Source organism: Trichosurus vulpecula, chromosome X (genome assembly GCF_011100635.1).
Source record: "Trichosurus vulpecula isolate mTriVul1 chromosome X, mTriVul1.pri, whole genome shotgun sequence".
NCBI lineage: Eukaryota > Metazoa > Chordata > Mammalia > Diprotodontia > Phalangeridae > Trichosurus > Trichosurus vulpecula.
Window position 1 is genome coordinate 40,630,910 of NC_050582.1, and position 27,120 is coordinate 40,658,029.

At 42.4% G+C, this 27,120-nt stretch overlaps 1 protein-coding gene across 1 annotated transcript in view; it reads right to left on the reverse strand.

The window, feature by feature from the left end:
• SAGE1 (sarcoma antigen 1) overlaps positions 1-22,347 on the reverse strand; it is a 67,322-nt gene extending 44,975 nt beyond the window's left edge. Inside the window, 2 exon segments of the mRNA XM_036739813.1 lie at positions 22,024-22,101; positions 22,237-22,347. Coding sequence (XP_036595708.1) covers positions 22,024-22,101; positions 22,237-22,347 — 189 coding nt within the window.
• Positions 22,348-27,120: the final 4,773 nt, after the last annotated feature.

Below are 27,120 nucleotides of genomic sequence, written 5' to 3' on the forward strand. Positions count from 1 at the left end.
GATCTTGTTCCTAAGTTTCAAAATGGACCCCTGCCTCATAACTGAGACCAAAGTAAAAAGAAACTCCTGAATGAAATAAGACTCTATAGATAAACTCAATAACACAAGAGGGGCTTAGTAAGGGCTACTGTGCTCTGGGCAGCTGGAGTGAGAAGGCTATCTATAGCAGGCTGAAATTCCTGGCTCAGAGGCTATGGCACCGAGGCATATATCATCATGAGCAAATACCAAAGAGAAGCTACCAAAAGGAATTCTGGGAATCATCTACTATCATAGGCTGGAAACAAAATTGCTAATTTACCTTGGCTCTACTCATCTGAGCCCTCAGTAAAATGTAAGGGCTACATCTCTTTGTTTGTCTATTTCCAGTGCCTAACACAGAACATCTACTCAATAAATGGAATCAAATCCTAGGAGGATTCTGATAATTCAGATAAGCCATGAGTCACAGCTCAACAAGTCTGATCTCACGTGGAAGCTTTAAAAATCGATGCCATCTTAGGGTCCAGGATGGGGGCGGTGAGAGGGCCCTTAGACAACATCAGCATAAGACCACTTCAGAACTCTGCTGTTTAATTCAAGGCACCATAGTATAGATAGCACAGTGTCCAGCAAAGGGTGACCAGGATGGTGGGAGGCCTGGAGATCATGCTATAATGAGGACTGGTAGCATGGTTCTATGGAAATTGGGCTCAACCTAGAGTCCAAGAAACTGGGTTTGAATCTTTATTTTGCCACTTAGCACTCGTGTGGCCTGAGGTGAGAGACCTCATTTCTCTTGGTCTCACCTCCTCTATAAAATGAGGGGTGCCCTAGATGAAGGTTAAGGTCCTTTCTAGTCCTAAATCTACAACCCTGTGAATGAGGGATGTTGAGCCTAAAGAAAAGGCAATGGAGCAGGGGGGAGGGAGGAGAGAAGACACACAAGACAGTAGTCTTCAATTGCCTGAAGGGCTTCCACATGGAAGAGGAACTAACTTTGTTCTACCTGGGACTGAAAGCAGGAGCAATGAAGCAATTAGAATGAGCATTCAGAAGGCTCAGGGAAGCAGATTTCAGCTCAACAGAAGGAAAAACTATGTGGCACTAGAGCCATACGAAAGGGGAGTAGGCTGCCTTGGGAAGGGGTGAGTACCATTCCTGGAGGTCTGTATGCAAAGGCTGTAGCAGCGCTTGGTGGGGAGGCTGTAGAGTGGGTGTTCCTGAGATATAGATTGGGATCTCTGGCTCCTGAAGGGCGGGTGTCCCTCAGATACGGATAGGATCCCAGTGTTCTTGAGATACAGATTGGGATCCCTGGCTCCTGGAGGGCGGGCACCTCTGAAATATGGATTGGGATCTCAGTGTCCCTGAGATATAGATTGGGATCCCTGGCTCCTGAAGCCCCTGGGCTCTGCTAGGCTGCAAAAAAGTTCCAGGTCCTAAAACAGAAGCTCAGGTTTCAATGGTGAATGTAACATCAGGAGCTTCTGTTCATTTTAATGAAACAAGCATTTATTAAGTGCATACTACATGCCAGACCTGAACACAGCACTCTTCCATGCCTAACTTGAAAAGGTTTCCACTTATTTGTACAGTAGCTGGCAGTGTCTGTACTTGCCTTGACAGTAACTGGGGAGAATGGCAATCACAACCAGTGCCGGAGCTGGCTCTAGGCTTCACTCTGGGGAGAGAGTGTTCAGGGGTGTGGGGGTGGAGGGGGCAGGGGGGAATGAGCATGCACCACTGTTAATAATCAGGGAGGGGAACAGAGGAAGGTAAAGGGAGGGGGAAAGAGATAGAAAAGGGGGAAAGATGAGAGATGGAGAGACAAAGAAATAGAGACAGAGAGAGGAGGAAGAGGGGGGAAGGAGAGAAAGGAAGAAAGTGAGAGGGGGTGGAATAAAAACACAGAGAGAGGGAAGCAAAGAGAGAGATACAGGGAGAGAGAGAGAGGAAGGAAGAGGGAAAAAGAGAGGGAGTGGAATAGAAACAGAAATAGGGAGGGAAGGGAAGAGAGAGATACAGGGAGAGAGAGGGAGAGAGATGAAAGAAGAGCGAAAAAGAGAGGGAGTGGAATAGAAACAGATATAAGGAGGGAAGGGAAGAGAGAGATACAGGGAGAGAGAGGAAGGAAGAGAGAAAGAGTGGTAGAATAGAAACAGATGGAGAGAGGGGGGAAGGGAAGAGACAGAAAGGGAGAGAGAGATACAGGGAGCAGGAGGGAGAAAGACAGAGAAGGAGGAAAGAGACAGAGTCAGAGAAGTAGAGAGAGAGGGAGGGAAGGAGAGAGAAAAGAGGGAGAAAGAGTAGGAAGGAGAGATAAAGAGAGGGAAGAAGAGAGACATAAACAGATGGAGAGGGAGAGATAGAGGGAGACACAGGAGGAGAGAGGAGGGGGGAGAGAGAGACAAAGAGAAAAAGAGACAGAAAAGGGGGGATGGAGAGATAGATGGAGGAAAGAAGAGAGAGGGGGATGGAAAGAGGAAGAGAGAGAGGGAAGGAGGGAGAGAGACAAGATAGAGATGGGGAGGGAGAAATATAAATATATATATAATATTTCTCTCTCTCTCTCTCTCTCTCTCTCTCTCTCTCTCTCTCTCTCTCTCCCTCTCTCTCTGTAGGTACTACAGTGGATAGAGCGCCAGGCCTAGAGTCAGGAAGACCTGAGTTCAAGTTCAAATTCAAACACTTATTAGTTGTGTAACCCTGGGCAAGTCACTTCACCTTGTTTGCCTCAGTTTCCTCATCTGTAAAATGAACTGGAGAAGAAAATGGCAAACCACTCCAGTATCTTTGTCAAGAAAACTCCAAATGGGGTCACAGAGTGTCAGACATGACTGAACAACTATGAGTGAGAGGAACAGAGAGTGAGAGAGAGGAGAAATGACAGAGATAGAGAAGGAGGGAGAGACAGAGGGAAGGGAAGTAGAGATATGAGGGAGAGAAACAAAGAGGGAGGGAGAGAAAGAGAAGGGAGAAGGAGAGACACAGAGACACAGAGGGAGGTACACAGAGACAGACAGACACAGAGACGGAGGGAGACAGACAGAGAGACACAGAGAGGGAGTGAGACAGAGACAGAGACAGAGAGATTTAAAGAGAGAGAGGGAAGGAGATAAAGAGATAGGGAAGGGAGAGGGAGACAGACAAAGAGAGGGAGGGGAGAGAGATATAGGGAAAGAAAGGAAGAGAGGAAAGGAAAAGCTAAAGAAAGATGGAGTGAGGGAAGGAGTAAGAGACAGTGAGAGGAGAGAAAGAGAGGGATGGAGAGAGACAGAGAGGAGGGAGGGGGAGAGATAGAGGGAGAAAGAGAAAACGGGGGGAGAGAGAGGAGGAGAAAGGAAGAGAAAGGAGAGAGAAAGAAAAGAAAGAAGGGAGACAGTAAGAGTTGGAAGAAGAGAGAGGAAAAAAAGGAGGGAGAGAGAGAGAGGAGGGAAGAAGAGACAGACAGAAACAAAGAGACAAAAAGGAATGGGGCGGGTGGAGAGAAAGGGCAGGAAGGAAAAGAGAGGGAGGAAGAGGAGGAGGAGAGAGATAGATAGAGAGAAGGAAAACAAAATGGGGAGTGCTTTTCCCAGAAGTCTTCAAAAGTCAGGAATAAAACAAAGTTCTCTTCTTTCTTACATTTTAAATGATGCTAAATAGTGTAGAAAGAATTGCTCCCTTTTTATCTCTAGTTTTGAGAAGCTACTATAGAAGTGTCTTGGTTGCACTGCTTTGTGAGGTTCCTATTGTAATTCAAATTCTGAATTGGGCAAGAGAATTAAAAGAAATCTAAGAAGACTGCATCAGTTCACATCTGTATAAACTGATGCAGTGAAGAACCAGGAGAATAATCTCCACAATGACCAGAATAGTAGATTTAGAACTGGAAGGGACCTTAAGAAGTAGATCTAATCCAACTCCATCATTTTAACAATATAGTAAACTGAGGCCCAGAGACCAATGCTTGGTGAGTTTAATTTAATTACTCAAGGGCACACAAGTATGTGACAATGCTGAGATTCATGCTTGGGCACTGACTCCAAACCCAGCTCTTTCCAGTGCACCCCAAGTTCAGATGCCACTTAAAGTAAGGTGAACTCACATTAAGCACAATAAGCAACTTTGGTACTAGAGAATAGATAAAGAGAGCACACTTCTTTCCCTCTCTTCCAGGTAGAGATGGGAGCCTAGGGTACAAAACCTGATATACTACGTCAGACAGTCATTTTGTCTGTCAGGTTTGCTTAGCTACTTTTCTTCAAGGGGTATGTGTGCATGTGTGTGCATGGGGGTGGGGAAGGTGTGGGTGGTAAACAGAGAAATGACTACCATAAATACAAAAGACACAAATAAAATTTAAAAACAAATTAAGAGGGGAAGATAGGGGAAGCGCAATGCTTGAACCTTACTCTCATCAGAATTGGCCCAAAGAGGGAATAACATATACATCCAGTTGGGTACAGAAATTTATCTTACTCTGCAGGGAAGTAGGAAGGCAAAGAGGTACAAGGGAGAGGGGCTGGTAGAAGGGAGTGCAGATGAAAGGAGATTGTGGTCGGAAGTGAGACTATTGAGAAGGGACAGGGTAAAAATCGAGAGAGCAAGACAGCAAGAGAGAGGGGGGTGGAGAAAGAGAGGGAGAGAAAAAGAGAGAGGGAGAGAGGGAAGTACAAACAGAAGGAAAAAATAGGATGGAGGGAAATAATTAATAATCTTAACTGTAAATGTGAATGGGATGAACTCACCCATAAAACAGAAGTGGATAGCAGAATGAATTAAAAACCAGAATCCAACAAGAATGAGAAACACACGAAACAGAAAGACACACACAGTAAAAATAAGGGGCCAACATCTCTTGGGCACAGACACTACATGAGGAGATCTTCTGTAAGTTAAGCAATACTTTAATACTGTAATAAGTTTGTTTTTTTTAACCAAATAAACACACACACACACACACACACACACATGCACACACACAAAAACAAAACCACCCCATTGGCAGAAGGGCCCTTCATCAAAGCCCTCTGGCCAAGAGCTACCAAACAATCAAAATGGATCGTCTTTGACAGAATTTCATTTTAGATCGGGGGAGCCAGGTCAGGTCGGGGTAGGAGCAGGGGAGGGGACCGGGCTAGACAGACAAAAAAGCATCAGAGGCCTCTCCCAGCAGCTCTCTGTCACTGTATTCTGTACATACTGTCCCATCCCATGTGGAATCTGTGAGTGTCATACTGAGTATGGTGGGCCAGCAAATGCACTGTTCATGGTGTATTGTAAAGTCGAAATTCCATGTGTATTAGGATGCAAGGTAAAGCATTTCATGTGGACATCAATGTATCTAAATAAAACTTTCCCCAGCACTGTGGCTGACCTCACCCTTACTTTTATACTTTAGTATGAAACTGACGAGAACTTTGGTAGTGAGTATTTTTTTATATATATACATATAAATGTATCTATCTATCTATCTATCTATCTATCTATCTATCTATCTATCTATATATATATATCAAGCATCTTTCAGGTCTTTGTGTGTGGCTTACTTAAAGCCCTGTTGTAAAAACTACTATGTGGATGGCAGTCTCTCACATCTCAGATGTGGAAAGTATAATTTTATATTTGTATTTTCAAATAAATAAGTTTTTGAAAGGTTTCCATCCTCTACTGTGGTCCAGAAATCAATGTGTTTGTCTGACAAAAAAAAATAAAATAAAATAAACTGTTTTGAAAAAAAAAAATGAGGGGCCAAAGCAGAATTTATTATGCTTCATCTGAGGTTTAAGAAAAAGCAGAATTAGCAATCATGATCTCAGACAAAACAAAAGCAAAAAATAGGTCTAATTAAAAGAGATAAGCAAGAAATTACATTTTGCTAAAGAGTACCAGAGACAATGAAGTAGTATCAATTCAAACATATATGCACCAAATGGCATAGCATCCAAATTCTTAAAGGAAAAGTTAAATGATGTATAGGAGGAAATAGACAGTAAAACTATACTAGTGGGGGACCTCAACTTTCCTCTCTCAGAAGCAGATAAATCTAACCATAAAATAAACAAGAAAATAGGATGGAATTTTGGAAAAGTTAGATACAATGGACCTCTGGAGAAAACTGAATGGGAATAGAAAGAAGCATACCTTTTTTAGTTGTACATACCAACTTCACAAAAACTGATCATGTATTAGGACATAAATACCTCACAATCAAATACAGAAAAGCAGAAATATTAAATGCATCCTTTTCAGACCATAATACAATAAAAATTACATTCAATAAATGGCTGTGGAAACATAGATTAAAAATTAATTGGAAACTAAACAATCTAATCCTAAAGAATGAGGGGGTCAAAGAACAAATCATAGAAAGGATAAGTAATTTCATTAAAGAGAATGACAACAATGAGGCAGTATACCAAAATTTATGAGATGCAGCCAAAGGAGTACTTAGGGGAAAATGTATATCTCTAAATGCTTACATCAATAAAATAGAGAAAGAGTAGATCAATGAATTGGACATGCAACTAAAAAAACTACAAAAAGAACAAATTAAAAATCCCAATTATACAACAAATTGGAAATCCAGAAAATCAAAGGAATATCAACAAAACTGAAAGTAAGAAAACCATTGAACAAATAAATTAAACTAGGAGTTGGTTTTGGAAAAAAAACAATAAAATAGATAAACCATGGGTTAATTTGATTCAAAAAAGAAAGAAAATCAAATTACCAGTATCAAAAATGAAAAGGATGAATTCATCACCAATAAAGATGAAATTAAAGCAATTATTAGGAGCTATTTTGCCCAATTCTATGCCAATAAATCTGACAATCTAAGTGACATAGATGAATATTTACAAAAATGTAAATTGCCTGGATTAAACAGAATATCTACATAAGCCTAATTTTAGGAAAAGAAATTGAACAGTCCATAAATGAACTTCCTAATTAAAAAGTATCAGGACCAGATGGATTTACATGTGAATTCTACCAAACATTTAAAGAACTCCATTTAAAGAATTCCAATATTATATAATCCATTTGGAAAAAATAGGCAAAGAAGGAGTCCTATCAAATTCCTTTTACAACACAAATATGGTATTGATATCTAAACCAGGAAAAGCAGAAACAGAGAAAGAAAACTATAGACCAATTTCCCTAATGAATTTTGATGCAAAAACTTTAAATAAAATACTAGCAAGGAGATTACAGCAATATATCACAAAGATCATATACTATGACCAGGTGGGATTTATACCAGGGATTCAGGTCTGGTTCAATATTAGGAAAACTACTAGTATAATTGATCATTATCGATAACAAAACCAACAAAAATCATATGACTATCTCAATAGAGGCAGAAAAAGCTTCTGACAAAACACAACAGTCATTCCTAGTAAAAACACTAGAAAGCATAGCAATAGGTGGAGCTTTCCTTAAAATGATAAGTAGTATCTATCAAAAACCATCAGCAAGTATTATCTGTAATGGGGACAAGCCAGAAGTCTTTCCAATAAGATCAGGGTCTGTGAAGCAAGGGTGCCCATTGTCATCAATATTGTTCTAGAAATGCTAACTATAGCAATTAGACAAGAAAAAGAAATTGAAGTAATTAGACTAGGCAATGAGGAAACAAAACTATTGCTCTTTGGAGATGATATGATGGTATACTTTGAAAATCCTAGAAAATCCAAAAAACTAGTTGAAAAAATTAACAACTTCAGCAAAGTTGCAGGATATAAAATAAACCCGCATAAATCATCAGCATTTCTATATATTACCAACAAAGTCCAGCAGGAAGAGATAGAAAGAGAAATTCCAATTAAAATAACCGTAGACAATATAAAATGTTTGGGAGTCTACCTGCCAAGACAAACCCAGGAACTATATGAACATAATTATAAAATACTTTTCACACAAATAAGGTCAGATCTAAACAATTGGAGAAATATTAATTGCTCAAAGGTAGGCCAAGTCAATACGATAAAAATGACAATTCGACCTAAATTAATTTACTTATTCAGTGACCTACCAATAGAATTACCCAAAAGTTATCTTACAGAGCTAGAAAGAATAGTAACAAAATACATCTGGAAGAACAAAAGGTCAAAAATATCAAAGGAATCAATAAAAAAATGTGAAGGAAGGTAGCTTAGCAGTAACAGATTTCAAACTGTATTACAAAGTGGTAAGCATCAAAACAATCTGGTACTGGCTAAGAAATAGAGTGGTGAACCAGTGGAATAGATTAGGTACACAATACACAGTAGTAAATGACTATAGTAATCTAGTGTTTGACAAACCCAAAGATCCAAGACTTTAGGAGAAGAAATCACCATTTGACAGAAGTTGTGGGGAAAAACAGAAAATACTTAAGCAGAAACTAGTATAGACCAACATTTCACACATATTCCAAAGTAAGGTCAAAATGGGTACATGATTTAAACATAAAGGGTGGTATCATAAGCAAATTAGGGGAGCATGGAATATTTTACCTGTCAGATTTATGGAAAAGGGAAGATTTTATGACCAAACACATTAAAGAATATAAAATGAATAATTTTGATTACATTAAATTAAAAAGCTTTTGTACAAACAAAACCAAGGCAGCGAAGACTAGAAGGGAAGCAAGAAACTGGGAGAAAATTTTTATAGCAAGTTTCTCTGATAAAGGCTTCATTTCTCAGCTATACAGAGAATTGAGTCAAATATATAAGAATATATGTCACTCTCCAATTGACAAATAGTCAAAGGATATGAACAGGCAGTTTTCAAAAGAAATCTCTAGAGTCACATGAAAAAATGCCCTAAATCACTATTGATTAGAGAAATACAAATTAAAACAACTATGAGGTGCCACCTCACACCTTTCAGATTGCCTAATATGACAAAAGGAAAATAACAAATATTGTAAGGGTTATGGAAAAATTAGGACATTGACACAGTTGGTATAGTTACAAACTGATCCAACCATTCTGGAGAACAATTTGGAACTATGTCCAAAGGGCTATTTATCCCCTTTGACCCAGCAATACCACTATTATATATGTACCCCAAAGAGATCAAAGAAGAAAGAAAAAGACCTATATGTACAAAAATATTTATAGCAGCTCTTTTTGTGGTGGCAAAGAATTGGAAATTGAGGGGATGTCCTTCACTTGGGGAATGACTGAACAACTCATCATATATGATTGTGATGGAATACTATTGTGCTGTAAGAAATAATCAGCAGGATGCTTTCAGAAAAACCTGGGAAGATTTACATGAACCGGTGCAAAGTGAAATGATCAGAAACGGAACACTGTACACAGTAACAGCAATACTGTACAATGACCAACTGTGAATGACTCTGCTATTTTCAACTATATGATGATCTAAAAAAATTCCCAAGGCCTTATGACAAAAAAATGCTATCCACCTCCAGAGAAAGAACTGAAGGAGTCTGAGTGCAAATTGAAGCAGGCTTTTTTACTTTATTATTCTTGTGGGTTTTTGGTCTGTGTTTTCTTTTGTAATGTGGCTAATATGGAAACGTTTTGCATGTCTGCACATGTATAATCTATATCAAGTTGCTTGCCTTTTCAAGGGTGGGGGAGGGGAGGGAAGGAGGGAGAGAATTTGGAATTCAAAATTGTAAAATTTGTTATAAATTTTTGTTTTCAGGTTTGAGAAAAAACAAAAATTAAATGTGAAAAACAAAAACAAATTAAGAATGGCAGCAGTAAGTTGAATTCTAGCATCCTTAGCGTAAAAAAATCCATGTCCAACCCAACTAGTCAAAGCAATTAAACTGGCTTTCAATACAAATGAGAATAGCATTCATAGAAACCACAGAAACTAGAGTTAACAATTCATCCTGTTTGATAGCCCAGTCAATTTGTTCATATGAATTCTTATTACCTCAGGAGACAAGCTCCTTCCTCTGGAAATGACTTCTAGGACAGCAAGAACAAACTCTCACAAATACAGACAAGTCTTCAACCTCCAAACCCTGAGGACAGAACAGCAATAATTGTCCCCAAGTCCCAATGTTGGCTGTCTTAGCAGCCCCTGCTCCCTCCGTATCTCTGCTCCAAGCCCATGCTCCTTAACCGAGAGTTTAAGCCACTTGGTGGACTCACATAGCTCGGCTGTTGAAGGCAGGACTTAAACCCAAGTGATCCCACATCATGCTGCTTCTCAGGGGTCCAGTTACCTCATGAGTTGAATATACTTTTGTGGCCTGACTTGAGAACCTATCCACCTCAGGGAGTTCGAGTGGGACATTTTGCATTTGTGATAATATAATGTATGTAATGTGGGGCACAAAGGTTTGTTTCATTTTTTTACATAGACTCTGTACTAAACTACTCACAACTGTCTGCCAGCATTTAGTAGAATGTAAACTCTTTGAGGGCAGGGACTGCCTCACTTTTGTCTTAGTATCTAGCAAAAGCTCTGGCATATAGTAAGCACTTAAATGTTGTTTTTTTCTTGCTATAATAAAATGTATTCCAAGTTCCAAACACACTTGGGAAAGGAGCCTCTTCATCAAGTGGACACTGCACATTAGCTTGGTCATTTATGTGTTCCAAAAGAGGAGAATAAGAGGCCATGTTTACATAATGTGTTTCACTTAAGTGCTTAATTGAACTGAGTTCCCTTATCCAGCACATCATGTAACATATTCTCCAAACCATCTACTTCACTGGTGGTTAGGAATTGTTTCTTGACCTCCAGTAGACATGTGAACCTTCTCCCAAGTGCTTCCTGTTTGCCTCCTGGGGCCGAGCAGGATAAGGCTAGTCACCCTTCTGGAGGGTAGCCCTTCAAATACCAACAGACAGTTAGCTCTATCCCTCTGTCCCTTTCCTAGCTGTTTCTTCTCTAGGCTAAGTGTCCCCAATTCCTTCAACCAAACCTCATATGACACGGACTCAAGGTCCTTCACCATGCTGGCTGCCCTCCTCTGGCTGTTCTCAAACTCATCAACATCGTTCCTCAACTCTGGCACTGAGAACTGACCCTAAGACTCCAGCTGAGGTCTACAGAGGGCAGAGGGTAGAAGGCCCACCGGTCACCTCCTTCTCCCTGGAAGCTAGGTCCCTCTTCATGCTGCCCAAGATCAGCTTAGCTCTGTCAGAGTCCTACTGAGCCGGCCATCTACTAAAACCCTAGATCTTTGTCAAAGTGCTTTCTTCTCAGGCTTTTGAAGTTGATTTTTTTGAGCCCAAATCTACGACTTTACACGTTTATCCCTATTACATCACAGTAGATCCGGCCCAATAGTCTAACCTGTCAAGATCTTTTGGGACTGACTTTGGATATCAACTTTGTGTCACTGGCAAATCTGATAAATGTGCCATCTATGCCTTTCACTTTTCTATTGGTAATCCCAGGGCTCAGATGATAACTTGCTAGCTGATAATTCTAAGACACCAATACGGGCTTTGGGTCATACCAGTTCCCAAATAGGCCCTTCTTAGGATGGCAGCAGATGTGCTTTGCACATAGCAAGCATTTAATAAATGCTTCATTCATTCATTCTATGCCTTTGTTCAAGCAATAAAGGCCAATGGGTTATTTGCCTAATCTTCGGTATCAGAATCTGGAACCAACAGCCCTCTAATTTAGGATGTTTAATTCAGATGGGGATGGATTGACAGTTGACTTTTACCCTCTCTGAAAAAGGGCTTGCTGATCAGGTCAGTGTAAATGAGATCGAACAATATCTCTTACTTACACGAAGAGAAGCTGTTTGCACAAATTTTGGACACGTGTTTGCCCATCAAATATGGATAAGCGGAGCCTTCCCAAGCCTGTCTAGTTAATGCTTTGGTGTGCTAACTCTCAATCATTCTTATGGATTGGTTGGAGCTGGGCCTCTATGACTACTAACTAAAATAGCTAACAGTTATGTAGTGCTTTAAGGCTCCAGTCCATACCAAAGCTGACTGCAAATAAGTGGTCTGACGAGACCAGTTGTTCTTAAAAGACCATTTTTCCCTGCATGACGGGGGCATGTGGCAAAATATGACCTAGTCCTTCAGGGAAGCCAGGCATGTCATGTTCTCAAAACTATCTACTTCCAGCAAAATTCAAGACTTGCAAGGACTCTTCTCATGAAGAATTACTGTCATGCTGTATCATGTAGCTATCTCACTCCAGAGATGCTGGGGAAGTACTCAGACAAAAACTATCTTCAGCAACATTTACACCTACTCCAATGCCAACAGAAAATATTTTTCTAGGAGGGGAAAAATTGAACAAAGAAAATGCCTTTTTCAATGTTTAGAGCTGGCTATATAAATTGAGACCTGGGAAATGTGAAGTTCTGTTTCTTAATGGATAAAGAATACTGCTCAGAACCTAGAGTAAATGAATAGAAAACCATACTGCACATTACTTTGCTAAGACTGGGCTACAGATTCTATTAAACCAGCTAACAGGATATAGCTGAAGGGACTTCAGGTTTCAATGAGCAGTGAAATTTAGAGCATAAACAATACATCTGCTGCCAACATAAAAAGGGTCTACTTGGGGAATCAGTCTGACCAAAAGCCAATATTTGTGGCTTGGAGTTATCAGCAAGTAAAAGACTTTCACTCAACTGTGAGTAAGAAAAATCCACCAGATATTCTCAAACACCAGCCCTTCCAGACTGGAGACATTCAGAGAATGGTCATGAAGCATCTTGGGGAAAGATTTCTCAATAAAATTGACAAATAAAAGCTTAGAAATAGGACACTATCGTGGCCTGTGGCCTGAAGTACAATTTTTAAAAGTTCAAAAAGAACTCAAAGCTCATTTCCTTAAATTAATAAGCCTCATAGGTTGACTGGAGGGACTCTTGCCAAGGGCCTAGATTTCAAAATCCCATTTATAACTTAATGTCTTACTTAGGTGGAAACTCACAGAATGTGTCAATTACCCTAAGTGTCAGAGGTGGGATCTGATACCAAGTCTTCCTGACACTGACTTCATACTAAAGAACCTTGAATTATAAAGAACAAGCCATGACAATTACCACTTCCTAACCGGGAAGTTACAAGAGCATTTCCTGCTATCTATACCTCAAATATACAAATAAGATGTGGAGCCAATTAAATGATTTGGGTACAAGTGTAAAATCAAAGTCGAGGTAACTCCTTCCTATGCCATCATGACATGACTAGAGATTGAACTTTCCATTTTTTCCGGCAAAAAACTCCACCTCCTTTTCTAGAAGTGTAAAAATATTCTCTGTGGCATTTTTAAAGTTGGTTATTAGATTTGGATATGCATAGGATAAATATAAAGCAGTTCTTTTAAAAATACTGCTCCTGCAGGTTCCAATTCTAGTATCAAGAAATAAATATCTATTGAGCACCCACTGTGCCAGGCACTGGGAGACTACAGATATTTAGTTAAGGCTTCCCTCCCCAGAAGACTCCCCAAAGAAGGCAGTGCAGTGACAAGAGCTCTGGTTTTAGAGCCAGGGCACTTAGTTTTGAATCCTGATCCTGATACTCCTCTCTGTGCAACTATGGGTAGATTACTTTCCCTCTCTGGGCCTGTTTCCTCTTCTGTAAAATGAGAAGGTTGGACTGGAAAATTCCTCCCCCAGTGCTAATCACTTATCAGTTAGGGAATGACTAGTAGGGGCATGGGTAGAAGTCATTTGATGGTATATGACTGGTGTCAAAAACAAAACACAATTAATCAAACTGATTTTGGAAAAAAAGATCCAGTGCACAATATACAAGGTATCCCCAAAGCCCTTGGGGGATACCCTGTATTAGAGGAGAATTGTGGAGTGAGGGAAAGGGGGCTGAGAAAGACAAGGGAATGCTGAAAGGGGTGTCCCTAAAGGACAGGTAAGAGTTGAACAGGATACAGGTTGGGATCAGGAATTCGGATCAAGATGGAAGCCACCTAAACCAACCTCCTGATTTTAGAGATGAGGGAACTGAGTCCCAGAGAGATGAAGTGATTTACCCAAGGTGATACAGGTATTAAGTGGAAGAGCCTAGATTCACACTCAGAGCCTGTGACCCTCAAGTTTAGCTCTCTTTCCACTGTACCGCATTATCTCTCCATATGAATATCACTTTTTTCTTGTTATTATTTAAATGAAGTCACATATGCCACATTGAAATGGTCCAAGTATATCTGTAATTAGTAATAAGTATAGGATGTAGAGGTATATAAGTCCCATGTGGGTCATGTCACCAACAAGATAAAGGACTAGATATTTTCTTTGATCCTCCCAAACACTCAAAACTCTCCCCAAAAAAATTATGTACAAGTCAAGTAATTGCAGCTATCCTGGTACCAAAAAGTTTAATAAAGTAATAATCTTATTAATTACACCAAAGAAGGCTAATCCCTAATCCCTAAAAGCTAACTCAGCACCTCCCTCCCTACCAGCCCCTAACTCAAAACCTGACTCATAGGCTTGTGCTCTAGGATCCACTCAGCAATTTCCTTGCTGCTACCGCAGTTTAAAGCAGATATTTGTTCTCCCTGGGCCTATAGCACATTGCTATAATCACACTTAGCCAGAGAACTAAAGAATAGAAGAAACGGGGCAAGGGATCAGAATGTATGGGAGACTATCCTAGGCCTGAAAAAAAAGGGGACTGGCATCCAGCTGGCGCAGTTGTTTATCCCCAGAAGTCACTTAAGGCAGGGACTGAGGCTGGTGAAATGTGAATACTTCAGCATAGAAGACAGACAGCTTTGAGGTCCAGCCCTGAGGGGATCTACCACCAAAAGGGAAGGAGTCAGAAAGTGATTGATAAAGGAAAATGAGTGAAATTACCAAAGATTTTGAGAAGAATAAAACCCAGAAACCTTGAACACAAGCATTTAAATAAACAAGAAATATATTAAAAGAGAAGATAGACACCAAGGCATCTGAACAAGTGGCATCTCTGAATAAATAATGCAAGACAAATGAAATTGAATCAACACCTGATGAGCCAAAGGACCCTGTGGATTCCCAAAAGAACCACAGCAGGCTGTTTCTGATCAGTTCAAGAAAGAAATAAGAATTGTGAGATCAGAATTTATGGCCTGCAAAGCAGAAATAATTGGCAGAATAGAAAAACTTGAATCTATGGTGGTGAGTCTTTCCATAGAAGCAAAAGAGAGAACAAATGATTGGGAATATAAATACACAGAAGAGAAGAATAATGGGGAAGAAGAAAAAAGCAAAAAGGAGTAATATTACAAGAAAACTATCTCTATATAAACAAAATATACTGGTCTTGAAGAATTATGAAGCCATCTACTAGCTGGGTGGAAACACATTTTAAAAAATTATCATCTTTGAAATCTGGAATCCCCCAGAAATGCACCTGCTTACTATGCTTTTCCTAAACAGAAAATCTCAAATGAGGAAAATATTTTTTAAAAAACTAGAACAAAAGTAGGTAGGTAAAGCAGGAAGTCTAAGGAGAAAAAAAAACAATGAAAATGCCAATTTATGCTACTAACCACAAAACTACCTTTTTCACTTGTTAAAATAGTTGTGGGTCAAAAGTGATCAAGAGGCAGCCAGGTGTAGTAGAAAGAGGGCTGCCCTTGGAGTTAGGAGGGTTCAAGTCCTAACTCTTATAGATAGCTGGGTGATCCTATGCAAATTAATTACCCCAATGCTGTTCTGGATTGAAGGAAGAAGTTAACACCCTGGGAGTTCTCTGCATTAAGAACATCACAGATCTGAATGAACAAAAATAACAACAATAAAAATTCAAAGTCTATCATAGCCATGGTAGCACATGCCTATGATCCTTGCTTCTGGGGAGGCTGAAGCTGGTGGATCAGAGGAGCTCAGGAAGTCAGAGCTGCAGCAGGACTGAAAGAAGCTGAGTAGGGTAGAGTCAGTGCGGGGGAACCACATGAAGTTCAACACAAATACAATGAACCCATGGGATGGAGGAGGGTGCAGAATTAGAGACCCAGGTCAGAACAGGTCAAAGTCCCCATAGAGATCCATCAGTAGTGGCATCAAGCCAGTGAGTAAAGTGGCTCCTGTACTTACAGCCTCCAGCCCAGGTAGGTTGGGAGACTCAGTCTCAAAAACTATATATATAAAATTGATCACAGCTAAGTTCTAATTCTCAGTACCAGTTATAGTGCCCAGTTAAAAGGAAAAAGTGACCTTGAATCTATACAAAACTAAGAAACTTTTTTAAAAAATAAGGATTCTGCAAGAAGCATTTTTCAAGTGGGAAGGAAGGGAAGGAAGAAGCTTTTATATAGCACCTACTTTTTATCAGGCACTGTGTTAAGCACTTTAAAAAAATATTTATTTTAAACTTAAATACTAAAGCTTGAATACACAATAAGAAACATTATAAACTTCAATACTAAAAACTTCAATACAAAATAAGAAAAGAAAAAAAACATTGCTATGTGCACAGCAGAATGTAAGAGAGGATTCAAAATATACAGCAATAAATTTCCATTTCAAAACAGCCTATATAATAAATACTAAACATTGCGTTCAGAGCTGTGTATCTTTTCTTTACTTCTTTGGAAGTTTCCTTTTGTTTTCTGCTGTGCATTTGTGCTAAGCACTTTTTACAAATATCATCTCAGCTGGTCTTTATAACAACCCCGGGAGGTAGGTGCTATTATTATCCCTATTTTACACATGTGGAAACTAAGGCAGATAGAGGTTAAGAGGCTTGCCCAGGATCTCATACACACCTAGTGAGTGTCTGATGCTGTATTTAAACTCAGATCTTTCTGATTCCAGGTTCTCTTCAAGGATCTCCAGTGCTTCAAGGATCTTTAGAGTGGGTACTTACTCCCTGACTGCGAGGGTCTTTGAATTGCTCAGGCTTAAAATTCATGCCCCTATAGTCAATCTGATGATGAGTGTCTGAACTTAGCCAGGCTGGTTCTCAGAAGCAGACATTACTAGACCCAGACTCAAACCCTTTCCAGCTTGGTAAAATATAAATGGATTCCTACCAAGGATAAAGCTCTACCACGTCCTTGAAATCCAGTTTTGTTATTTGTCCAAGGGACTGTGGGATGAGAAGCACACTAGTATATTGTTGGTGGAGCTGTGGATCAATAGAACCATTTTGGAAAGCAATTTGGAATTATGCAAATAAAGTGACCAAAATGCCCATATCCTTTGTCCCAGAGATTCCACCACTAGTCTTATATCCCAAGGAGGCCACCGATAAGAAGAAAGTCCTCGAATACACCAAATATATATAGCGGCACTTTTTGCAATGTGAGAAACAAAGTAGATGCCCACTGATTGAGGAATAGCTATGTAAATTGTGGCATGTTGATACCATGGTATTAAATGTTGAATGTGATGAACACAAAGAAGCACAGGAAGATCTACATGAACTGATAGAGAATGAAGTGAGAAGTCCAAAAAATGTGTTATAATGATGTAAATGGCAAGAACAACACACAAGAAAATGAAGTTAACGTTGCAAAGTTACAAAGCTGAAGCATAGCTCAAAAGAAGAGACAGGAGAGAACACTGTCCCTCACCCCTTCCGAGCAGCATGAGGTCCACAACTGTTACACACTGTACGCATTTTCAGATTTTTTTCTGATGCACTGATTAGTTATGCTGATTTTTCCCTTCTTTTTTTTTCTTTTATAAACCTATTATTTATTTTACAGGATGGGTTTGTGAGGGAGTAAGGGGAGGGATACTAGGGAAACTACAGTGATTTCACAGTGAAATTATAGTGATATTAAAAGACATATCAATAAAAACATTTAAAAAACCAGTGATTTAATAAGGAACAGTGTGATCACAAGATAATAGATCTTTAGCTGATTCAAAGGCCATCTAGTCCAAACCCTTCTTATTTTATTATGAGGTAGCATAGAATAAGGGCAGGTAGGTGGCAGGGTGAATAGCGTGCCAGGCCCGAAGTCAGGAAGAGTTCGAATTTGGCCTCAGTTACTTCCTAGCTGTGTGACCCTGGGCAAATCACCTAACTCTGTTTGCCTCAATTTCCTCACCTGTAAAATGAGCTGGAGAAGGAAATGGCAAACCACTCTAGTATCTCTGCCAGGAAAACCCCAAATGGGATCATGTAGAGTTGGACACAACTAAAAACAACTAAACAACTACAAAACATAGAAAAATGGATAGAGAACTGGGCTTGGACTTGGGAAGAACCAGATTGTAATCTTGCTGCAAAAAAAAAGAAATCCTGCCACATACACTTGCTAGCTTGTGACCTTGGGCAAGTCGCTTAACTTCTACAGGTCTCATTCTCCTCATATATAAAATAAGGTACTTGAACTCAGTGGCTTTTTAAGGGACTGTTCTAGCTAAAAATCTACAATCCTATGGACAAGGCAGTTGAAGGTGAGAGGGGCTAAAGTAACTCACCCACAGTCACAAAGGCAGTCACATCCCTTTATTAGCCTTAGCACATAGTAGGTGCTTAAGAAATGTTTGTTGACTGACTGAGGTGAGGAAGTTGGCCTAGGTAACTGCTATTTAATCAGACTTTTGACACCTCTTACCCTAGCCTGGTGACCGTAAAGTCACTTAATTCAATTTAAGTGAGTCAGGCATTTTGTTAAGTCTCTGTTGTGTAAAGGGTAGTGGAGATGCAAAGACAAGCATGCAAATTGTCCCTCTCTTCAGTAATTTGACATTGCATATGGAGGAAGGTGAAGAGGCAGAGGATACAACAGAGAGTACACATTTTTGCATACACCGAGAGATGTGCAAAGTAATTTGAAGGAGAGAGTCCTAACAAATTGGGGGCAGGAGGAATTAGGAAAGCCTTTCTGTAGAAGATGATACCCGAGCCAAAAGCTGAAAGAAGCTTAGGGGGTGAGGAGGAAGTATCTTCCAAGTATGAAAGGACTGATGCAAAGCAGATTGGAGATAGAACATCGAGTATGGAGAATAATTAATAAGGCAATGTGACTAGAACATCGAGTACATGAAAGGGGGTAATATGAAATAAGCTTGGACAGGTAGAGTAAACACCAAGCTAAGTTGGCATTTGATCCTAGAGGGAATAGGGAGCCACTGAAAGTTTCTGAGCAAGGGACTATCATGCTCAGACTTGTGACTTCAGAATTTTTTTAGCATATGTGGAGAGGATTGGAGAGAAAGGATAGTCCAAGTGATAGGGCCTGAACCACAGGGGTTGTCACATAGAGAGATGACTGGGGAAGTACGAGACTTGGCAACTGGCAGGGTATAAAGGGTTGGGAAAGGGAAGAGTCAAGGATGGCTCCAAGGTTGTGAACCCGAGCAACAAGGATGGTAGCACCTTTGGGAAAAAACAGGGAATTTGGGAGGAGCGATGGTTTTAAGGAGGAAAGTTCAAATGAATTTCATTTGGGGCACAACTTTCAGATTCTAACATCTCAAGGGAGATGTGCAGCAGGTAGCTTGTAATGTGAGGCTGGAGTTGGGGAGAGGGGCTGGAGATACAGATATGGCAGGCACTTTCGTGGAATGGCATAATATATGGGATGTTAAATACATGGGATCGTGAGATCACTACGAGAGAGAGGGTAAAGAGAAGAGAGAAGGGGGCCTAGGACAGAGCCCTGGGGGACACCCCTACTGAATGGACAGAAGATGGAGGATGATTGAGCCAAGGAGGTGCAGAAGAAATAGTGGAATAGGAAGGAGAACACAGAAAGTAGCAGCATGCAAGTTAAGAGGAAAGACTATCCAGGAGAGGATGGTCACACTGTGATAAACTGTAGGGAAGTCGAAGAGAAGAAGAACAAGGAGACCAGAGATTTAAGAGTAGAGGATAACTTACATTGAACTGGTCAACTTTGAGAGTGGTGGCACACTCCTATAATCCTAACTATTGGGGAACCTGAGTGCTGGCAAATCTCTGGAGATGCAGTGGGCTAAGCCAATCGGGTGTTCAGACTAAGTTCTGAATGAATGTGGCAAATCCCTAGGAGCAGGATGGAGGAGAGAGTGGGAAGGGGATGGGGCACCAGGTTGCCTAAGGAGGGGTGAACTAGTCCTAGTTGAAAATGGAGATCAAAGCTCCCAAGGCAATCAGAGGGAGATCAGGCCTACAAGTAAAGTAGCCCCTACATTTCTAGCTTCGGCAAGATAGGAGTACCCAATCTTAAAAACAAAACAATAAAATCAGAGTTAAGACTGTGAAGGGAGGAAAGAAAGCTTGGAGCCGGGACGACAAAATGGAATGGTGAAGGGACTACAGGTCACAGTGATGGAAGAATAGGTTTAGGAATGAGGTAAAGGGAAAGATGGAAGGATTGATCAGGGCAGAATTTCAAAATTCCTAATCATATCGAGAACAGAGATGGATGTTGGTGAGACCAAGGGTAGGACCAGCCCTGTGTGGCCAAAGTGGAGTGAAAAGTAATGGATGTTTAATAGGGGCTTGATTAACTGGGACACATCAGGATATTTGGAGGGACACCACCAGGTATTTTAAAATCCTGAAGTCTGAGGGCAGGGGTTGGGGAAGAAAGGAAGGAAGTCAGATTTCTGTTCAAAAATATGGAAAGCGTGTGAGGTAAAGAGACCTAGCATAGAGGGGAGTTAGTTGAAAACAGTGGGGGTTCCAGAGGACAGAATGGATCAGAAGGGAAGAAAAGGATATGAATCTTGGGTTCAGGTAGGCTGATGTAGACAGAGATGAAAGACTAGAAGAGAAAGGATTTTGGCCTAAGCAGTCACTATACCACAAGCTGAAGGGGAAGAGAGTTGACAATTTGCCTACATATGGAAGGGGAAAGAGGTATATGATAGGGCCCCCACACTCAAAGGTCCTGCAACAATCAAATTCAGAGTCATTTCAAGAGTGGTAGACTGCTGGTCATTCCCAACTCAAGAGAGCTGGGGGTGGAGGTAGGTAGATGGAACAAGATGTTCTAGACTGAATTCACAGTAGATTCCAGCCCTGCGGCCTCATCCTGAGATTCTAAGGGCACACCATTTCAGAGAACAATCCTTATCAATGTAAGCTATTACTGCCAGTAGCATTTTTGGTCTCTCTCTTCTGAAAAGGGCCCTTAATAATAATTGCTGACACTTATATAATACTTTCTGTACAGTCTCATTTGGTTCTCACAAAAACCCTATGGGGGAAGGGAGGTCCTAAAGGAATTATTATCTGTATTTTAGAGGAAGAAATTGAAAATGAAAAGTAGCATCAGAGGCAGGGTTCAAACTAAAATCTCTTCAGACTGCAAGGTCATGCCTCTTCTGCATACTAGGTTGCTCCTAGAATCCAGTATTTGCCCAAAGTAATAGAATGCTATATGTTGTTACTGTATACTTGTTGCAGAATGTTGCCTGTCCCGGGGTTCTGTGCATGTATCTGGTGGATGCCGCCGGCGGGAAAGTTCCCGCCGGGGAATACAAACCTGTCCCGGGTCTCATTCAGCTTGCTCACTTTCCCGCCCATTTCTCCACACGAGGCTTTGCAGAATTGCACTGTGCTCTGGGCTCAATGCATGCCTGGCAATTCCAAAGACACTTAGTCCTTGAAGTTCCACGGGATAAGTGGCACGATCTTAGATGCACAAGTTAAAAGTTTAGGCATGGGGCAGGGTGGGGGAGAAAGGCGGGAAGAGTTACTCTAGCAAAAGGGACTGATTTGCCGAAACCTAGGGAGGCTGTAGAGAGAGGGTGTGGAAAGGCAAGTCAAGAAGGGTAAATCAGGGACAAGGGGCCATGAACCTGGTCTCCAGGATCCAAGCGTTCCAGCAAGGCTCCCCCCGCCCCGACCCCAATTTCTCCCCGCCCCACCCTTTCACCTCGGCAGGACCCATCTTGCCAAAGACAAATGTCTGCCATTTCTAGTGCAAGCTGGGGAGTGTCCTACCTCTCCATTCCCCCACCCATGTACCCTGGGGACAGCCTAAGAAGCAGCAGTGACCCACCGCACACCCCCCACCCCCGCTCTCCAGCTTGGTTTGTCTCTTTCCATCCCTCTCTCTACCCCAGGGAATGGGGAATAGACCCTGGTGGGACAGGTTGCTAGGATGGGTCAGGGCGGGGTGGGGTGAAGGGAGGGGAGCAGAGATCAGGGTCGGCAGGAGGGCCCAGCCGGGGCCCCGTCCCGCATTTTGGCTTACCTTGATGCAGTAGGGCGGGTCTTCGGAGGTGACCAGCATGTACCTGTCTGCCCGGCTGGCTGGGTCCTGAGAGCGGAGCTGAGGGAAGGGGGTACGGGACCGCCCGGGGGTTAGCCAGAGCCCGGGCTCGGCCACGCCCCTCTCCGGGTTGCCCGGGTAGCTCACCCGCGCCACCCCACCGCCCCCCAATCCCCGAGTCCCGGCCACTCTTACCTTCAGGAAAACCTCTACCGCGTTTTTTGCTATGTCCATATAGGTGGTACCCATCTCGGTGCGCTGGTTCATAGAAGCGGACGTGTCTAGGAGGAACAGCAGGATCGGCATCTTGGCTGCTGAGACCCCGGCGCCTTGCCTGACTGGCTACGTGTAGAGCCAGGGAAGGGGCTCCCTGGGCTAAAGGGGGCACGCGTGGCACGGGACAGGACGGAGGGGGCTAGGTCTATCCTGAGCCTCTCCTCGCCGCACCGTCCACGTCCCCTCAGTCGCCTTCACCCCGCGATCCCTCTCTCCTGGCTGCTAGCAGTGCCGACACCCCCTTCTCCCTCGTCTCGGCTCGGCTCTCCGTCGTCCTCTCGGCGGCCGCCACTCCCCCTTCAGCAGTCTCAGCAGCCGCTGTCTCCCAGCGCTCCTACTGCTCTCGGGAGCGCTGCCTCCCGACTGCGAGCAGCCCAACTTCTTACGGGCTCACCTCTGTGGGGCTGGGCATCACGTGATCAGGGTCTTTGCCATTGGCTCGCCAGGACTCCAAATTTGCGTATTCAATTATGGGTAGGACGAAGGGGTGGGGCCGCGGGGTTCCAGCCATTCCAAGGGAAGAACGGGGCGGGCCCGCCGGGGAGCCCTCGGCTGGGGCAGAGCACATGCTCTTCGCTTTCCCTCCCGCCCTGGCAGAGAGTCGAAGGGAGGGAGTGCAGGGAAGGAGGGAGGGGTGGCATAGGGGTTCGCCTAATACTTTTTTCTCCCTTCCGACAGGAGTTTTCAGAAAGAAGAGTTGGAGGGACAGAACAACAATTGGCCCCAAGCAAACGTGCCCAGCGGGGATTGAGGGGGTGGGGGCTGGGGTCTCACCAGGGACAAAACTTTGCATAGGGCCAAGCAGGTCACTAGTTAATGTGAGGAAACTTAAGACCTTTCCTAAGCAAGAGCTCTCTGGCAAGAAACTAACGAGGGGGCTTTGGAATTTCTCTCCCCTTTGTGGGGTGGTTGGCAGGGAGCTGCTGTCAACGCAGCATGCAAATTGCACTTACAAAACCCACTTGAAGCACCTCCCCCCCACACCCACCATAAAAAGGGACTGGTTCCCCTTTGTCCTGCCTAAATCCTTCAAGGAACTGTGGTTTCATCAGCCAGGGTACTCCCTAGGGCGAGCTTAGCAGAAGGCCTTAGAGAGGCCTGGGGTTAGTGGTCATGCTGAGGCTGGGCTTCTCCAAAGCAGTTAGACTGTTTGGGGCTGGACAGGCACGGTAAGTAACCCGGGGCCATACTGGAAGACTTGCCAGCTTGGGAGATCCTGCCCCAGCTTCATTTCCAATGTGCCTGGGGCGCGCGAGTGCGCGACACACACACACACACACACACACACACACACACATACACACACACACACACTCACACACATCCCCCCCAAGTCACAATGAGATAAGGGAGGAAAGGACTTGCTTGGAGAATCCTTCCTAAAAGTACACTGAAATGTCCTAAAAGGCAGTTTCCCAAGACCTCGTTCTAAGTTTCAAGTACTGGTTTATGGCTTTGTATGTTGCATCGTATTTAGACCCCCAGCAGACATTTCCCATGGAATCACGATGCCCCTCCCCCCATCTGTATCCAATATGTTGCCAAATCCTGCAGAGGCTACCTTCCTAAAGTCTCTCCTGTCTAGCTCCTTGTCTCCTCTGATACTGCTACTGCTCTGGTGTACCCCGCCCTCATATAGCCTGCCTCAATTCTCTCCCCACTTTAGGCCATCCTCCACTTAGCTATTAAAGTGATCTTCCCAAAGTGTAGATCTTGCCTTGTCGCAGTAACCTCCTGTGACTTCCTATTTCCTCCAGGATCAAATACAAAATCCTCTCTTTGGCTTTAAAAACTCTTCATAACTTGACCTTTTCCTATCTTTCCAGTCTTCATATACCCCTTCCTTCCACATACTCTGTGCTCTAGTTACATTGGCCTCTTTGCTGTTCTTCGTACAAGATGCTCCATCTCCAGACTCCAGGCATTTAGACTGGCTGTTCCCCCTGCCTGGAATGCTTTCCCTCCTCAACTCTACCTCCTGGCTTCCCTGGCTTCCTTCAGTGCCAGATAAAATCTCAGCTTCTACAAGAAGCCTCTCCCAGTCCACCTTAATTTTAGTGCCTTCCCTCTGAGTTTGCCTTCAATTTACCTTGTGATATAACTTGCTTGTTAATAGTTCTTTGCAAGTTGTATGGAATATTATATTGTGAGCACAGCCTGGTTTTTGCCTTTCTTTATTTCCTCAGCTCTTAGCAAAGTACTTGGTACACAATAAATTTGAAACATGCTTGCTAACTTCACTGAAATCTCAGTCTGAAGAAACTAGCTGTGAATTTGGACAATTCCTCTTCATCTCAAAATGAGAGTGTTGGATAAGATGATCTCCAGCTCTAAAATTTGGGTTCCTGTGACTACAGAACATAAACAGAACTGAAGGGGACCTTGGAGATCATCTTATCCAACACTCATTTTACAAAGGAGGAAGCTAAGGCCCCGAGAGAAGTGACTTGTCCAAGGTCACACAGTTACTAAATGGCACAACCAGGACTTAAATAAACTTGCATACGGTACTTTTCCACTAGACCTCTCACATGCAGCCAATTTTCCGGAGGCTGGTCCCAGAAGTGGACAAATTAGCTAACATTTCTGTGGTGCATTAAGGTCTGCAACGCACTTTACACACACACACACACACACACACACACACACACACACACACACACTCACACACATCCCCCCCAAGTCACAATGAGATAAGGGAGGAAAGGACTTGCTTGGAGAATCCTTCCTAAAAGTACACTGAAATGTCCTAAAAGGCAGTTTCCCAAGACCTCGTTCTAAGTTTCAAGTACTGGTTTATGGCTTTGTATGTTGCATCGTATTTAGACCCCCAGCAGACATTTCCCATGGAATCACGATGCCCCTCCCCCCATCTGTATCCAATATGTTGCCAAATCCTGCAGATGCTACCTTCCTAAAGTCTCTCCTGTCTAGCTCCTTGTCTCCTCTGATACTGCTACTGCTCTGGTGCACCCCGCCCTCATATAGCCTGCCTCAATTCTCTCCCCACTTTAGGCCATTCTCCACTTAGCTATTAAAGTGATCTTCCCAAAGTGTAGATCTTGCCTTGTCGCAGTAACCTCCTGTGACTTCCTATTTCCTCCAGGATCAAATACAAAATCCTCTCTTTGGCTTTAAAAACTCTTCATAACTTGACCTTTTCCTATCTTTCCAGTCTTCATATACCCCTTCCTTCCACATACTCTGTGCTCTAGTTACATTGGCCTCTTTGCTGTTCTTCGTACAAGATGCTCCATCTCCAGACTCCAGGCATTTAGACTGGCTGTTCCCCCTGCCTGGAATGCTTTCCCTCCTCAACTCTACCTCCTGGCTTCCCTGGCTTCCTTCAGTGCCAGATAAAATCTCAGCTTCTACAAGAAGCCTCTCCCAGTCCACCTTAATTTTAGTGCCTTCCCTCTGAGTTTGCCTTCAATTTACCTTGTGATATAACTTGCTTGTTAATAGTTCTTTGCAAGTTGTATGGAATATTATATTGTGAGCACAGCCTGGTTTTTGCCTTTCTTTATTTCCTCAGCTCTTAGCAAAGTACTTGGTACACAATAAATTTGAAACATGTTTGCTAACTTCACTGAAATCTCAGTCTGAAGAATCTAGCTGTGAATTTGGACAATTCCTCTTCATCTCAAAATGAGAGTGTTGGATAAGATGACCTCCAGCTCTAAAATTTGGGTTCCTGTGACTACAGAACATAAACAGAACTGAAGGGGACCTTGGAGATCATCTTATCCAACACTCATTTTACAAAGGAGGAAGCTAAGGCCCCGAGAGAAGTGACTTGTCCAAGGTCACACAGTTACTAAATGGCACAACCAGGACTTAAATAAACTTGCATACGGTACTTTTCCACTAGACCTCTCACATGCAGCCAATTTTCCGGAGGCTGGTCCCAGAAGTGGACAAATTAGCTAACATTTCTGTGGTGCATTAAGGTCTGCAACGCACTTTACACACACACACACACACACACACACACACACACACACACACACACACACATATATATATATCTCAGCTGACTCTCACAACCCATTGAGATTGAGGTAGGCATTACAGGAATTAGGAAGGATCTAGGATTCCTCCTTCAACCCATTTAGGATTTAGTAGATATGTCCCAAGGAGCTGCCTGAGGCATAGGAAAGTAAAGTAACTTGTGTGGGAGAAAGAATTTGAATGTAGCACTTTATCCACTGGGCATTCCAGCTTTACAGATCAAGAAACCGAGGCTTTGAGGTAAAGTGACTTACCCATGGCCAGCCAACTAATTTGAGTATTATGGAAGATGGCCTGAAATACAATGTGTCAATTGTAGACCTAAAGTAAATATGAATACTAAACTAGCTGCTGCGGCCAATGCAAAAAGACATAACACATGCTCCATTTTTAAAACAAAATAAAACTTGAATACCTGCCTTCAAGGAGGCTGCAGTCACAGAAAAACAGAATTTTCAGAATTGTAAAGGATCTCAGAGGCAATCCAGTCCAAGTCACATCAGAATGAGAATCCCAGCATAGTAGTAGTAGTAGTAGTAGCTAACATTTATATAGCACTTACTATGTACCAGGCTCTGTGCTAAGCACTTTACAATTATTATCTAATTTGATCCTCATAGCAACCCTGGGAGGTAGGTGCTATTATCACTCCCATTTTACAGATGAGGAAACTTCAGTTAAGTGACTTACCCAAGGTCACACAGCTATTAAGTATCTAAGGCTGGATTCGAATTCGGGTCTTCCTGATTCCAAGCTGGGTGCTCTAACCTAACAACCCATATTCTGCTTAAA